We start from the raw sequence: 17212 nt of genomic DNA on the forward strand, positions 1-17212 counted from the left end.
CCAACTCCAGGTATATTACTGTTTTCTGTACACCCAACTCCAGGTATATTACTGTTTTCTGTACACCCAACTCCAGGTATATTACTGTTTTCTGTACACCCAACTCCAGGTATATTACTGTTTTCTGTACACCCAACTCCAGGTATATTACTGTTCTCTGTACACCTAACTCCAGGCATATTACTAGTTGCGGGGGGGGACTATGAGCCGTCCACTGCTGACCAGAAAGACAACCTGGCTTCACACTCACCTTTCACCCTGGAATGACCCTCTTAGCCTGTCCGCGCTCACTAAATCCCTGCGGCGCCAATAGGCGGACGTTTCCGCTGTTTGTTGTGTCTCCATGGCAACGCCAGGTCGTGCGGGTGAGGGGGTGGAGGGGGAGGAATAAACGTCATTTCCGCTCCGGTCCTGCCTCTTGCATCAGCATTGTCAGCGCAGGAGCACAGATGGAGGCAGGCGAGGGGTGAGTGATTCTGAGCGACATCATGTCGCTGGCGTACTGCAGTGACCCCACTCCCCACCCCCAGAGTTATTCCCGTCCTGTACAAAGCCTGCGACTCACCCTGTTTACCTGGCTCACCAGGATTGCTGCTCTGGGCCAGCACCGTGCACTTTCATCCTCAGACTCTCCACAGTGACAGAGAAACTGGGCTGACAATGTGTAAAATATCCCTGGGACTCTGGTTCAAAGTTCTCACTCCAGTGACTGGTTCAAATTAATCCTGCAATTTAGGGATGGCAGCATAGATAGATTAACCCAGATTTTGTGATGAGGATTGAACCAGAATTAGCTAATAATCTGATTGAGGAAATATTTTGCAAATCGTGACCCGAATGTGATGGTTTGTGTGCAAGCCCTTTCTTCAACTAATTTAACACTGCCTCATCTGTTGACCAAGGTTGCTTACTGAATCATTGGGGGGTTGTCTTTTTGTGGTATGTACTGGTTTTGTATTGTGTGCAATACCTGCAAATGCCTTCTGCTTATCTGTAGATTACCCACTAAAAGATAAACCCAGTTCATTTCTCATCCCTTCTGAGTTTGTGTACTTTTAAGTGCAAAATCTTGCGTTTGTGTTTTTTTTTTTGCTTCTTCATCTTTTCCTGAGTCGTATTGATAAGTAATTCTGGTTCACTGCTCATCACAAAAGCTAGGATAGCTACTATTTTATCTGAAACTGTATTTGGCATTGGTGACATTTAATTGAGGAGCTGGGATTAAATCCATGGATGAACCAGTCGGTGGAATCAAATCTTTTAATGAGAGTCACACATAGGGTGGCACTGTAGCACAGTGGTTAGCACAGTTGCTTCACAGCTCCAGGGTCCCAAGTCCGATTCCTGGCTTGGGTCACTGTCTGCGCGAGTCTGCACGTTCTCCCCGTGTCTGCATGGGTTTCCTCCGGGTGCTCCGGTTTCCTTCCGCAGTCCAAAGATGTGCAGGTTAGGAGGATTGGCCAAGCTAAATTGCCCTTAGTGTCCCAAAAAAAAGTTGGGTGGGGTTACTGGTTTACGGGGATAGGATAGAGGTGTAGGCTTAAGTAGGGTGCTCTTTCCAAGGGCCAGTGCAGACTCGATGGGCTGAATGGCCTCCTTCTGCACTGTAAATTCTACGATTCTATATATTTGATATATCATCAGTCCAGTTTCTCTTTCCCAATAGAGCCTGAGATGTGAAGGTGCACAGTGCTGGCCATTCAACTAAATAATAATCAGCTCCTGACAGCAATCCTGACGAGTCAGGTAAATTGTGGTGAATTGTGAAATTGAACCATATTCTGAAAATCAGAATATGGTGAGAGGCATGGAAATGCACTCAGAGGGACCTGTACATGAATCACAACGTTAACATGCACAGAAAGCAATTTGAAAGGCAAATAGTATGTTAATCTCTGTCGCAAGGTATTAGCGTATAGAGTAAAGAAATTTTCCTGCACTTCTTCAGGGCACTGTGACCACACGTGGTGTACTGTGTGCAGTTTAGATCTCCTTTCTCAGGAAAGGATATAATCCTTCCCAGAGGTAGTACAATGAAAGTTCACTAGACTTGTTCCAGGAATTAAAGGGTTGTCATCTGAAGAGGGATTAAGCAGACTATGCCTATATTCCCAGGCATTTTAGAAAAGTGAGAGGTGGTCTATTTGAGACATAAAATTCTTGAACGGCTTGACAAGATAGATACCGAGGAAACTTTCCCCTGGCTGGGGAAGCCAAAACATGGGATCACAGTGTCAGAATAAGGAGTCGGCCCTTTAGGACTTTGATAATTTTTTCACTCAAATATTTGGATTTCTGGAGTTCACCAACAGCTGTTTATGCTCATTCACTGAACGTATTTGGGTTGATTGATTTTTGGGTACTAAGGAATATGAGGATAGTATGAGAAGGTCAAGTTGAGCTGGAAGATCACCCATGAGCTTATTGAATAGTGAGGTAGGTTTGAAGGGTCAGATGTCCTACTCTAGCTCCTAGTCTTATGTTCTTATGCCTATATTAGTTGGAACAAGGATAAATATTGGGAGTTTTGGAATCCCATCACATCTCCTGGAGTGACAATCTGTCCCTTTCCTAGTGTTGTAACACTGCAGCCAACCAGATGGGAGATTAACCGAGAATGGCTCCTGTGTGGCAAAAAACTTATTCACTGAGCCTCTCCAGTTGACCACTTTTGCAGTGAAGTTTTAGTGTAAATATGATTTAATGTGCAAGTATCATTCCTGACATTTAGGCATGTTTTTGAAATCATTGACTTGAAATTATGTTTGTCGCCTTCCATTGAAAAATAATAGGTCCATAGCTGCTTTTATGAAAAAAGGAAGGCAAACCAGAACAGTATGTGAGAGCAGTGAAATTGTTAGGTTTGTGCATGCATGTGGTAGGTGGAGGTGACAATTTACATTGCAAGAGGTGTGTTGCTGCAGTTGTACAGGGCCTTGGTGAGGCTACACCTGAGGTATTGTGTGCAGTTTTGGTCTCCTTCTCTAAGGAAGGATATGCTTGCTCTCGAGGGAGTGCAGTGAAGTTTTACCAGACTGATTCCAGGGATGGTGGACTGTTAAATGAGGAGCGATTGACTAGGTTGGGATTGTTCTTGCTGGAGTTCAGAAGAATGCGGGGGGATCTCATAGGGGCAGGACTAGACAGGGTAGATGCAGGGAAGATGTTACCAATGATGGGTGTGTCCAGAACCAGCGGTCACAGTCTGAGGATTCAAGGGAAACCATTTCGGACAGAGATGAGGAGACATTTCTTCACCCAAAGAGTGGTGAGCCTGTGGAATTCATTACCACAGGAAGTAGTTGATGCTACATCATTGAATATATTCAAGAGGTGGCTCGATATGGCACTTGGGGCGAATGGGATCAAAGGCTATGGGGAGAAGGCAGGATTAGGCTATTGAGTTGGATGATCAGCCATGATCACGATGAATGGCGGAGCAGGCTCGAAGGGCCAAAAGACCTCCTCCTGCTCCTATCTTCTATGTATCTATGTAAGTCAATTGATGTGATTAGGGCAGGACTATTGGGTCTCCAGGATTCTGCAGCCCCTCAAGGTTAATTTCTGTGGCATGAAAATGTAGATCTGTGACAGTTCTGCTCAGGATTCCAGGGCTTCTCTGCCTCTTCATAATATTTAATATAACACCTTAATGTAAGAAATGCTTTCAAAATCCTGTCTCAAACTGGTGTTTTTTGCTTGCAAGAATTGGGTGTCTTGATCTGTTTAACAGCAGCTGACTGACACCAACAATACACTTGGCGTAAATGCAGTGTTAATTTGAGGGAGAACCTGGCACCAATTTGCTCTAGAATCAAGCCAAGTTTTAACTTCAGATTTACAGTACATGGGGAAGAATTTCTGCAGGAATTCCTGGTTTTGCCTGCTGTTGTTTTGGCGGCAGAGCCATGGAAGCACTGGGAAAACACCTTTTATTTTGTTTTCTCTGAGAACGTGGCTTATTACACAAATATTCTGATGGACAAGCAGGAGAACATTGATACAAATTTACCTACCAAATATTGAGTGCCAGTGTGAAACAGAAACTAAAATGTTGATGACTTATTATCTCTCTCTATCTTTCTTTCTATAAATAGTGTCCATCCTGCTAAGCATTTTGACCATTTTTTGTTTTTATTTCAAAACAGCAACTGACACTAAACTTGTACTCTGCATGTGTCTAAAGGATCCAAAATTTAAGGGGTTAGATAATCTATGTGAGGAGCCCTGCCTGTTGTATATTACAAGCCTGCTGAAGCCATTTTCTTTTGTACTGGAAAACATGAAAAATAAAAATTTCTTTCTCTCACTTTCTCTTTGTGAACTTTAAATGCAGAAGCAACCTTTATTTCTAATTGTGCAATGGAATCCTCACGTGATATCAGGGTCGATATGGGGCCAACAAAACACTGGTTGGAGCAATTTTGTGCTGACCCAGGAACAGAAGTTGATAACTGGAGGACTGGAAACGTGAATTGTATATACATGTATTCTTTTTAAACAGGCAGAACCTTTGGTTCTGAAGTTACGTGCGTCCCCACATTGTGTTTTGCAGCTTACCACTACAGTGCGTTCCTTGGTGTATCCACTGATGAGAGTGGAATGAAGGCTCTAAATGATCATCTCGCTGCACGGAGTTACATCGTTGGCTTCACATTTTCACAAGCTGACGTGGAAATATTCAGATCGCTTCCAAAACCCCCTCTTGATCAGTACTTCCACGTGAAGCGGTGGTACAGGCACATTGCAGCAATTTGGGATTGCAGCCAAGATGATGCCAAGACATGTAAACTCCACACATGTGAGTAGTGAACATCTGGGTAGGTGTTCACATGGAGCATCTGTGCAGGATGTGCATGCTGAATTGTTGCCATGAGTTTATAAAGCATTGGCACTTTAAAATGTTATTTAATTGTTCTCTGAATATGGGCGCTGCTGGCAAAGCCAGTGTTTCTTGCCCTTTCCGAATTGACCGTGAAAAGGTGACAGAGCGCTGCCTTCTTGAACTGACGCAGTACATGTGGTGAGAGTATTCCCATCTCTCAACTGGGGATGGAGTTACAAGATTTTCACCGAGCATTGAAGAAACAACTCCGACCTGTGTCAAAGTCGGAATGGTATGTGACTTGGAGGGGAGATTGAAGACAGTGGTGCACCTGCTACACTTGTCTATCTTGATGACTGCGGGTTTTGGACGTGATATCAAAGAATCCTTGGTAAGTTGCTGCAATGCATCTTGTAGATGCTATGCACTATAGTCAGGGCTCACTAGTGGTGGAGGAATTAATGTTTCAGTGAATGAGATGTCGATCAAGCAGACTGCTTTGTTCTGAATGGGGTCAAGCTTCTTAAGCATCGGAACTATAGGGAAGTGGACATTTCTTGATGATGAAAAGTGGGAGTTAGGAGGTGAGTCACTCATCATAGAATATCCAACCTCTGACCTGCTTCTCCAGTTATGGTATTGATGTGGCTGGTCAGTTTAGCTTTCTGGTCAGTGGTGACTACCTTCCAGGATGTTGATCATTTTGATGACCGTGCTATTGAAAGCTGAGTGGACGTGGTTAGATTGTCTTGTTGGGGATGGTCACTGCTTGGCACTTGTGTGCTGCAAATGTTTTTTTTAAAAGTATTTTTATTTAATGTTTTGCAGAATTTTTCATAATAAAACAGTAGTAACAATAATAACAAAACAAACTAGAGTGAACATTAACATAGTGCAAAAAGAGAATATACAATAACAATTAAATAGACATTACCCCACGCGACTCGGTCTTCCTGCACCATCCCAATGAAAGCATTCACCCCCCCCCCCCCCCCCCCCAAACGGATTGCTGCTGCTGCTGGCATTTTAATTTTCCCTGAGAAAGTCGACGAACGGCTGCCACCTCCGAGAGACCCTAGTGTAGACCCTCTTAAGGCAAACTTTATTTTCTCGAGGCTGAGAAACCCAGCCATGTCGTTAACCCAAGTCACTACACTCGGGGGCTTCGAGTCCCTCCACATTAATGAAATCCGTCTCTGGGCTACCAGGGAGGCAAAGGCCAAGACGTCGGCCTCTTTCGCCCCCTGAACTCCCGGGTCTTCTGACACTCCAAAGATCACTATCTCTGGACTCGGCACCACCCGTGTGTTAAGCACCTTGGACATTGCCCTTGCAAACCCTTGCCAGAACACTCTAAGCTGCGGGCATGCCCAAAACATGTGGACATGGTTTACAGGGCTGCCCTTGCACCTCACACAACTGACTTCTACCCCAAAAAACTTGCTCATTCTCGATGCTGGCATGTGTGCCCAGTGGACCACCTTCAATTGAATTAGACTGAGCCTGGCACATGATGAGGAGGAATTAACCCTGCCCAGGACCTCTGCCCACAGACCCGCTTCCAACTCCTCACCTAGCTTCTCCTCCACTTGCCCTTGAGCTCCTCCACCAGGGTTTCCTCCGCCTCCTGTAGTTCCTGGCAGATATCCGACACCCTCCCCTCCCCCACCCAGGTGCCGGAGACCAGCCTGTCCTGTATCCTCAGTGGCGGCAGCGTTGGAAAGGCCACTACCTGTTTTTTCAGGAAGGCTCGTACTTGCAGATATTTAAAGGCGTTTCCTGGTGGCAGATTAAATTTGTCCTCTCGCGCCTTCAAACTGGGAAAGCTTCCGTCTATGAACAGATCTCCCATCCTTCTGATGCCTGCCCTGTGCCAGCTCTGGAACACACCATGCATCCTACCCGGGACAAACCTGTGATTGTTGCATATCGGGGTCCAGACCGATGCTCCTTCCACCTTCTTGTACCTCCTCCATTGTCCCCAGATCCGCAGTGTCGTCACCACCACGGACTTGTGGAGTAACGGGTCAGCGAGAACGGCAAAGGAGCCGTTAGCAAAGCTCCCAGGCTAGTACCTTTATATGACGCCGCCTCCAGCTGCTCCCACGCCCACTTCCTAATCATAGCTATATTGGCCGCCCAGTCGTAGTTGCGAAAGTTCGGCAGCGCCAACCTACCCCCCCCCCCCCCCCCCCCCCCACGACTGCGCTCCAGCAGCGATCTCCTTACTCGCAGGGTCTTATTCGGCCACATAAAGCCCGTAATGATCCTACCCACCCGCTTAAAAAAGGCCTGAGGGATGAAAATGGGGAGGTACTGAAAGACAAACAGAAATCTGGGGAGGACAGTCATTTTCACTGTCAGCACCCTCCCTGTCAGTGACAGCGGGAGCATGTCCCACCTTTTAAAGTCCCCTTCCATTTGCTCCACCAACCGGGTCAGCCAAAGTTCCTGGCTGCCTGTATACCCAGGTAACGAAAACTTTTCTCCACCATCCGAGTGGCAGCTCTTTCAGTCTCTCCTCCTGCCCCTTGGCCTTGATCACAAACAACTTGCTCTTTCCCATGTTCAGTTTGTACCCTGAAAAACTGCCAAAATCCCTCAGGATCTGCAGAACCTCCCCCATCCCCTCCACAGGGTCCGAAATGTACAGGAGCAAATCATGCGTATAGCGAGACCCGATGTTCCACCACTCCCCCCCCGAACAAGTCTCTGCCAGTTCCTCGAGGCTCTCAGCGCCATAGCTAGTGGTTCTGTAGCTAGGGCAAATAGTAACGGGGAGAGGGGACACCCCTGCCTCGTTCCCAGTGAAGCTTGAAGTACCCCGACCTCAGCCGGTTTGTACATACACTTGCTACATGCACCTGGTACAGCACTTTCACTCAGTCAATAAAGCCCTCACCAAACCCGAACCTCCCCAGCGTTTTCCACAGGTACTCCCATTCCACCCGGTCAAAAGGCTTCTCTGGGTCCATCGCTGTTTTCCGCCTCCCCTCCCTCTGAGGGCATCATAATAATATTCAAAAATCTCCGGACATTGGTATTGAGTGTCTGCCTTCAACAACCCAGTCTGGTCTTCCTCTATCACCCTGGGACGCAATCATCAATTCTTGTGGCCAGAACCTTAGCTAGCAATTTGGCATCCACGTTTAAAAGCGAAATCGGCCTGTCTGACCCACAATGTTCCGGATCCTTCCCTTGTTTAAGAATGAGTGAGATCAAGGCCTGTGACATTGTTGGGGGGAGGGTTCCTTTCTCTCTAGCCTCATTGAAGGTCCTCATCAGGAGTGGGCTCAATATTTCCGAAAATTTCTTATAGAATTCTACCTCTATACCCTTGACAATCTCCTCCAATTCAATCGGGGCCCCCAGCCCCTCCACCGGGTCCTCTTCCACGTTTTAAAACCTCAACTGGTCCAAACATTGCCTCATCCCTTCCGCTCCCGTCGGGGGCTCCGACTCGTATAGTTTACTATAGAACTCCTTAAAGACTCCGTTCACTCCCCCTGGATTCAAGACCATGTTAGCCTTCTTATTCTTTACTCCCCTGATTTCCCTGGCCGCCTCCCTCTTTCGCCTGCATTCTACTCGCTTTTTCCTCGTACTCATAGGCTGCCCCCCCCCCCCCCCCCTTTGCTTTCCTCAGCTGTGCTACCGCTTTCCCTGTGGGTCAGCAGTTCAAACTCCACCTGCAGACTCCGCAGCTCCCTCAGTAGCCCCGCCTCGGGGGCCTCCGCCTATCTCCTGTCCACTCGGAGTATCTCCTCCACCAGTCTCTCCCTCTCCGCTCTTTCTCACTTTTCCCTATGGGATCGAATTGAGATGAGCTCCCCTCTGACAACTGCCTTCAGAGCCTCCCAGATCGTTGCTGCTGCTACCTCACCTGTATCGTTTGTTTCCAGGTAATCCTGGATGTTCCTGCTAATCTGCCCGCAAACCTCTTCATCCGCCAGCAGCCTCACATCAAGTCTCCAGAGTGGGCGCTGCCCTCTCTCCTCACCAAGCCGTTGGTCCACCCAGTGTGGGGCATAGTCCGAGACTGTGATTGCTGAGTATTCTGTCCCCGCCACCTTTGGATTAACGCCCTGCTCAAGACAAAGAAGTCTATGCGGGAATAAACCTTATGAACATGGTAGAAAAAAAGAGAACTCGTTCACTCTCGACCGCGCGAACCTCCAGGGATCCAACCGCGCCACCCATCTGCTCCATAAACCATTTCAGTTCCATAGCCACTGCCGGTCGCTTCCCTATCCTGGACTTCGACCTGTCCAACTCGGGGTCAATGACTGTTAAAAGTCTCCCCTCATGATCAGGTTGTGTGCCTCTCCAAGTCCCGGATTTGCCTAGCATGCGTCTCATAAATTCCACATCATCCCAATTCGGAGCGTAGACGTTCACAAACACCACCTGGACCCCTCCCACTTTCCACTCACCATTATATACCTGCCCCCCCTTATTCTGCCACAATTCTCCACAACCTCGAATGCCGTCACCCTTACTGATCAGAATTGCTACCCCCCTGGTCTTCGAATCCAGCCCTGAATGGAACACTTGGCCTGCCCATCCCTTTCTCAATCTCGTGTGATCTGCGAGCTTTAAATGTGTCTCCTGAAGCATTGCTACGTCTGCTTTTAACCCCTTTAGATGCGCAAACACATGCGCACTTTTGTCCGGCCCATTCAAACCCCTCACATTCCACGTGATCAGCCTGGACTGGGGGGGGGCTAAACCCCACACCCTTCCACCGACTAGCCATCGCCCTTTTTTGGCCAACCTCGTGCCCGCGCCCTTCGCTTCCTCGAGCGCCCCCCACAGGGAGCCATCGCCCCCGACCCTCAATTGGTACCCCAAATTGATACCTCCTCTGTCAGCAAAGCCCCTCCTCCCCCCAACAGCCCCATGACCCAAAACCCCCCGCCAAGCACCAGCTGAGCACTTGCCACCCCCCACTACGCTCCCGAGAGTCTGTTGACCCCGGCAGCTCCACCCCCGGCGCCAGACTGTCGCCTCATTGTCTGGAGACCTCTCCCCACATGAATAAACCACTTAAACTATCTCTCCAGCTCCAGTGAGTAAATAGTAATACAAAACGAAAAATAAACAGAAGACACAAATATTGCCCCGTGAGGAGACACTTGTTGAACCAAGGCTCCAACTTCCTGAAAAATCGCACTAAGTACAGGGCCTCCTTCCACCTCCGTATCTCAACTTTGCCGAAAACCCTAGTTTATACCGGCAGCCATGCCGTGCCTCTGCGTCCGCTCCGCACGCTTCTGTCTGTTGGGAATTAAACGCTTCACCCGGCCACTCGTGGTCCAGCTATCCATACAACAGAGAGGGAATCCTTTTGGCAGTGTTCGCTTCACCAATCTGCCCCAAAATGTCTGTGAAAACTCCTGAAGAAAGGTCAGAGAGTCTGTTCCAGGCGGGAGCTGCCAAATGCACGACCTACTCCTCCATGGCCGCCACCGGAAGTCTCGTCACCACTTCTTCAATGGCCTTTGCGACATCGTTTCGCAGTTGTTCCCTCTGCTGCTGGAATACAGCTTAATAAAGGCCATTGATGCGACCATCAATTCACACGAGACGATGAGTAGAAGTGAACAGTGGTTTAATACACTAGATCTGTGCCTGCCTGCGACTGCTCTGTACTGAGTGCCGCTTACAGGTTGATATACCACCTCCGAGGGGACGGAGCCACAGGCGGAGCCCAAAAGGGCATCAACATCATATACAACCCAGTACAGTGGTGAATTGTAATTACATACGTTCACCACATTCACCCCTGTTAAAAATTGAAGTCCAGTGGGGGTAAGTGGGCTCACAGATCGAGTCTGTCCGGCGCCTCGATCATTCTCCGTGATCACCTCAGCTCCGGCTTCGCTGCGGGCACGGCTGTTGAACTCGTCGCTGCGGGCACGGGTGTTGGGCTCGTTGACTCCGGGAGCGTGTCGTCTGGAGCTTCATCACTGTTGGTCGGCGATGGGGGAGGGGAATGCAGGGGCGGTGATCGGTGCAGGGTGGTGGTGGTCGCAGGGGAACCGGCGGGTTGCCAGATCCGGAGGCAGACTGTATCTTGTCGGCCATTGTGGTGCGCCACGTAGGCATACTGAGGTTGGCGTGAAGGAGCTGGACCCTCTCAACCAGGGGGTCGGACGTATGGCTCCTCACGTGCTTTCGGAGGAGGACAGGCCTCGGTGTTGTCAGCCAGGACGGAAGCGAGACCCCGGAGGTGGATTTCCTGGGGAAGACAAACAGGCGGTCATGAGGGGTCTCGCTCGTGGCTGTGCAGAGGAGCGACCTAATGGAGTGGAGTGCGTCGGGGATTACCTCCTGCCAGTGGGAAACTGGGAGACTTCTAGACCGTAGGGCCAGGAGGACAGCCTACCACACCATCGTGTTCTCCCTCTCAACCTGTCCGTTTCCACGGGGTTGTAGCAAGGTGGTCCTGCTCGAGGCAATGCCCTTACCGAGCAGGTATGGACGCGGTTCGTCACTCATAAACAAGGAGCCCCGGTCACTGTGGACGTAAGTGGGGAAACCGAACAGGGTGAAGATGCTGCTGATCATGGCCGCAGATGGTGACGTTATCCAAGTACGAGACGTGGCCTGCAGCCCGTACTGGTCCACCATTCGGTCCATCGTTCTTTAGAAGACCGAGACCCTGTTGGTCACCCCGAAGGAGACCCTGAGGAAGTGGAAGAGGCGGCCGTCTGCCTCAAAGAATTGGAAACTGGTGGTATGCGGACTTCAGATCTAACGTGGAGAAAACCCGGTAGTGTGCAGTCTGATTCACCATGTCCGCTATACGGGGAAGGGGGGTACGCATCGAGGTGCGTGTACCGATTTATAGTTTGGCTGTAGTCTACAACATCCGGTTCTTTTCCCCGGTCCTGACGACCACCAAATTGGGCTCTCCAGGGGCTATTACTGGCCTTTATGATCCCCTCCCTCAAGAGCCGCTGGACCTCTGAATTGATAAACGTCAGTCCTGGTACTGTACTGCCTGCTCCTGGTGGGGAGGGTTACAGCCGGCGGTGAGGTTCGGGAAGAGCGGGGTAGAGTCGACCTTAAGGGTTGCGAGGCTACATACAGTGAGAGCGGGTAGGGGCCCGCCGAACTTCAGGGTCAGGCTCCTGAGGTTGCACTAGAAATCCAGTCCCAACAGGAGAAGAACGCAGAGATCGGGGAGTACATATAGTTTAAAATTGGCATACTCGGCGCCCTATATCACGAGGTTCGCGACACAGTACCCCCGGATCTGCACTGAATGTGATCCGGAAGCAAGGGAGATTGTTTGGGATGCGGGGGAAATCTGGAGGGAATAGCGCCTTACCGTGTCTGGATGTATGAAGCTCTCCGTGCTCCCAGAGTCAAACAGACAGGGCGTTTCGTGCCCATTGACCCGGACGGTCATCATCGAGTTCTTGACGTGCTTGGGCCGTGACTGGTCAAGGGTGACAGCGCCAAGTTGCGGGTAGCCGGCTTAGTCGGAGGTAGCGTGGTGGTCCCAAGATGGTGGCCCCTGTCGGTCGCACGTGTCGGGCGGCGTTGAAGATGGTGGCCAAGAAGGCGGGCCCCATGAGTCACACGTGTTGGGTAGGGTTTTTTTTTAAAATAATTTTTATTGAAAAATTTTGAATTTATACAAGAATAACGCACCATAGTAAACTACCAAAAATAACAATCATAAACATTCGCCCCACCCCCATGCACAACACAGCATTTTAACAACAATGCAAATTAACACAATATAAAGTTACAGAATAGAAACTACAATAAGGAACACCCACTCCCCGAACATCTGGTGCACCTATCCTCACACCCAAAGAACCTACTCATCCTAGTCCCGGACATGTGGGCCCGGTGCAGCATCTTAATTGGATGAGACTAAGCCTCGCACATGAGGAGGAAGAGTTGACCTCTCTCCAAGGCAATCCTCCCAAGTCCCGTCCTCTATCTGCTCCCCAGTTCCTCCTCCCATTTAGCCTTCAGCTCCTCCACTGAGAATCCGCCACCTCCTGCATTACCTTATAGATGTCAGACACCTTCCCCTCTCCGACCCACACCCCCGAAAGCACTCTGTCCATCTTCTCCCTGCGAGGGCAGCAAGGGAATCCTCTACCTGTCGCTAGCAAACGCCTTTACCTGCAAGTATCTGAACATGTTCCCTTGGGGAAGGCCAAATTTATCTTCCAGTTCCCCCAGGCCCGCAAACCTCCCGCCCATAACAGGTCCCTCAATTTGCTGATGCCTGCCCTTTGCCACCCCCTAAATCCCCCATCCTTGTTCCCGGGATGAACCGATGGTTGCCACCCAGTGGAGCCTGCATCGAGCCCCCTGTTTCCCCCCTATGGCCGCCCTCCACTGTCCCCAGATTCTTAGGGTCCGCCGCCACCACCGGGCTCGTGGTAAACCCTTGGGGGAGAGCGGCAACGGCGCCGTTACCATGGCACCCAGGCTCGTACCTCTACATGACGCCATCTCCATTCTTTCCACGCCGCCCTTCCCCCCCTCCATCACCCATTTACGCACCATTGACACATTGGCCGCCCATAGTACCCCAGAAGGTTGGGCAGCGCCAGCCCTGCCTCTATCCCTCCCCTCGCTCCAGGAGCAACCTCTTCACTCTCGGAGTCCCATGCGCCACACAAAGCTCAGAATACTGCTAGTCACTCTCCTAAGAAGGCCCTGGGATAAAGATGGGCAGGCACTGAAAGAGGAACAAGAACCTCGGAAGCACCGTCATTTTGACGGACTGTACCCTCCCCGCCAACGATAATGGCAGCATTGTCCCCACCTCTTGAACTCCTCCTCCATCTGATCTGCAAGTCTGGTGAAATTATGCTTGTGAAGAGTCCCCCAGTCCCTGGCCACCTGCACCCCAGGTACCTAAAGCTCTACCCTGCCCGCCTAAGCGGGAGCCTACCAATTCCTTCCTCCTGGTCTCCAGGGGTGCACCACAAACACCTCCCTCTTGCCGCTAAATTTAATTTATAACCTGAAAGGTCCCAAACTCAGCTAGCATCTCCATCACCCCCGGCCATCGCCTCCCACCGGGTCCGCCACATACAGTAACAGGTCATCGGCATACAACGACACCCTATGTTCCTCTCCACCTCGCACCAAGCCTCTCCACCTCTCTGAATCCCTCAACGCCATCGCCAGCGGCTCGATTGCCAGAGCAAACAACAAGGGGGACAGGGGGCAACCCTGCCTGGTCCCTCGGTAAAGCCGGAAGTACTCCGACCTCCTCCTATTCGTGGCCACGCACGCCATCGGGGCCTCATATAGCAGCCTTACCCATCTAATGAACCCTTTACCAAATCCAAACCTCCCCAACACCTCCCATAAGTGCCCCCACTCCACTCTCTCGAAGGCCTTCTCTGCATCCAGCGCCACCACTATCTCAGCCTCCCCCTCAATCGCCGGCATCATGATGACATTCAACAATCTCCGCACATTCGTGTTCAGCTGCCTTCCCTTCACAAAACCTGTCTGGTCCTCGTGCACAACCCCTGGCACACAGTCCTCTATCCTGGTGGCCAGGATTTTTGCCAGCACCTTAGCATCCACGTTGAGGAGAGATATGGGCCTGTATGAACCACACTGCTGGGGGTCCTTGTCCCTCTTTAAAATTAACGAGATCAGCGCCCGCGACATCGTCGGGGCAAAGTCCCCCTTCCCACGCTTCGTTGAGTGTCCGCACCAGCAAGGGGCCCACTAGGTCCACAAACTTTTATAAAATTCCACCGGGAACCCATCTGGCCCCGGTGCCTTCCCTGACTGCATCTGCCCGATCCCCTTAACTAGCTCCTCCAGCTCAATCGGTGCCCCAACCCCTCCACCTTCTCCTCCTGCACCTTCGGGAAAGAAAGCCCGTCAAGGAACCTCTCATTCCCCTCCTCTCCCCCCGTTGGCTCCGACCGGGACGTTCCCCCGTAAAAAGTCCTTGAAGACCTCATTCACCTCTACCCCCTTCCGCACCACATTCCCACTCTTGTCTCTCACTCCAGCAATTTCCTTAGCCGCATCCCACTTGCGGAGCTGATGAGCCAGCATCCTACTCGCCTTTTCACCATGTTCGTACACTGCCCCTTGTGCCTTCCTCCACTGTGCCTCTGCCTTTCTAGTGGTCAGCAAATCAAATTTAGCCTGCAGGCTGCGCCTCTCCCCCAACAGTCCCTCCTCTGGTGCCTCTGCATACCTCCTGTCCACCTCCAGCATCTTTCCCACCAGTCTATCCCTCTCACTCCTCTCGCTCCTCTCCCTGTGTGCCCGGATGGATATCAGCTCCCCACGAATCACTGCCTTCAGGGCTTCCCAGACCATCCCCACCTGAACCTCCCCCGTATCATTCACCTCGAGGTACCCCTCAATACTTGCCCGGACCCTCCTACACACCCTCCTCCGCCAACAACCTCACATCCAACCGCCACAACGGGCGCTGGTCCCGCACCTCACCCATCTCCAACTCTATCCAATGCAGAGCGTGGTCGGAGATTGCAATGGCCGAATACTCGGCCTCCTCCACTCTCGGAATCAGTCCCCTACTCACCACGAAGAAATCTATCCGAGAGTAGACCCTATGTACGTGGGAGAAGAAAGAGTACTCGCGTGCCCTCGGCCTCACAAACCTCCATGGATCCACCCCACCCATCTGGTCCATAAACCCTCTCAGTACCTTGGCCGCTGCCGGCCTCCTACCCGTCCTAGAGCTGGACCGATCCAGTGAAGGATCCAACACCGTATTAAAGTCCCCCCCCCCCCCATGATCAGACCTCCCGCCTCCAGATCCGGGACCCGTCCCAGCATACGCCTCATAAACCCCGCATCATCCCAATTTGGGGCATACACACTAGCCAGTACCACCTTCACTCCTTGTAGCCTGCCCCTAACCATGACATGCCCCCCTTATCCGCCACCACCTCCGATGCCTCAAACACCACATTTTTCCCCACCAGAATCGCCACTCCCCGGTTCTTCACATCCAACCCAGAGTGGAAAACCTGCCCCACCCATCCCTTCCTCAGGCGGACCTGGTCTGCCACCTTCAGGTGGGTCGTGTTGGGTAGGGTTAAAGATGGTGGCCCCCACGGATAGCATGAGGCGGATGACGCGTCACAAGGGGGCAGTACCGGCAGGCACGCAGCCACGCTGCAGGGTCTGCGAGCCTGTGAGCCGGACCTGCGATTTAGGAGCTTTGGGTCGGGCCAAGCAGACTTTGGCAAAATGTCTTTTCCTGCTGCAGGTCGCGTTCCGAGCCGGGCAACGCTGCCTGAGGTGCTCCTTCTGACTGCAGAAATAGCGGGGCTGCTCTCCGGGTTGGGCGGGCAGCCGCGCAGGACAAGCCTGGGACACCCTCGGGTCAAGTGGCCACGAGGGAATCGCGTGGTCGGAGGGGAAAACATTTCAGCTCTGGAAAGCTACTTCTAAGGAGGTGGATAGTTTTACCGTCTCTTCTAGGTCGAGGGCACCCTTTTCGAGCAGGCGCTGTCTGACATAGTTGGACTGGACGCCAGCCAAATATGTGTCCCAAATGGTGAGTTCCATATGCTGCGAGGCCGTAGCATCCTTGTAATTGCAGTTTCGAGCGAGTACCCTCAGGTCACATAGGTATTCCTCCAGCGATTCCTTGGGGCGTTGACGACCAGTGGTGAGGAGAACACTTCGTTCACCGGCCTCACGTAATGTCTTTTCAGGATCACGTCTGCTTACGTGGTCGCTTTCTCGATTAGTACGGAGATTCTGTGGCTCACCCGGACGTGGAGGAGACTCAGCTTCTGTGCCTCAGTGACGGCGGGCGAGGAGGAGGCGGCCAGGTAGGCCTCAAAGCAGCAGAGCCAGTGTGAAAAGATTCCCTTGGCTTCAGCTGCCTGTGGGTCGCGTTCCAGTCGTTCAGGTTTGAGGGCGGCTTCCATTGCGATATCTTAGCGTATTAAATTGATGCAACCATCAATTCACACAAGACGATGAGTAGAAGTGAACAGTGGTTTTAATACGCTAGATCTGTGCCTGCCTGCGACTGCTCCGTACTGAGTGCTGCTTACAAGTTTATGTACCACCCCCGAGGGGGCAGAGCCACAGGCAGAGCTCACAAGGCATCAACATAATACAACACAGTACAGTGGTGAATTGTAATAGCATACGTTCACCACAGCCATCAAGTCAGTTTGAAGCCTTTAAGCTTGCCCTTCCCCCGCCTGCATGCTTGAAGAGGCTTTTGTCTTTGCTGCAGCTCCAGCCAAATCCCTCACTGTTTCTGCCGGGTCTGGTAACCAAGAGACATACCATTCCTGGGGGAAAGTACTCCTCCAACATTCACCTACATCTTTTCATCAAAATTCCACCCTGTATTGATTAAAAAGAGCTCTTTTCTGTAACCTT

The 17212-nt window shown here is 51.2% G+C and overlaps 1 protein-coding gene across 3 annotated transcripts in view; it reads left to right on the forward strand.

The window, feature by feature from the left end:
- Positions 1-357: 357 nt before the first annotated feature.
- cars1 (cysteinyl-tRNA synthetase 1) overlaps positions 358-17212 on the forward strand; it is a 130764-nt gene continuing 113909 nt past the window's right edge. For 2 of the 3 annotated variants that reach the window (XM_038807522.1, XM_038807523.1), the window contains exons 1-2: positions 408-465; positions 4556-4801. In XM_038807522.1, the coding sequence (XP_038663450.1) occupies positions 450-465; positions 4556-4801 (262 nt within the window). In that variant the 5' untranslated portion in view covers positions 408-449. Of the gene's footprint in view, positions 466-4555; positions 4802-17212 lie in introns of all 3 variants that reach the window. The other variant, XM_038807524.1, reaches the window with a different exon arrangement.

This window comes from Scyliorhinus canicula, chromosome 9 (assembly GCF_902713615.1).
Source record: "Scyliorhinus canicula chromosome 9, sScyCan1.1, whole genome shotgun sequence".
NCBI lineage: Eukaryota > Metazoa > Chordata > Chondrichthyes > Carcharhiniformes > Scyliorhinidae > Scyliorhinus > Scyliorhinus canicula.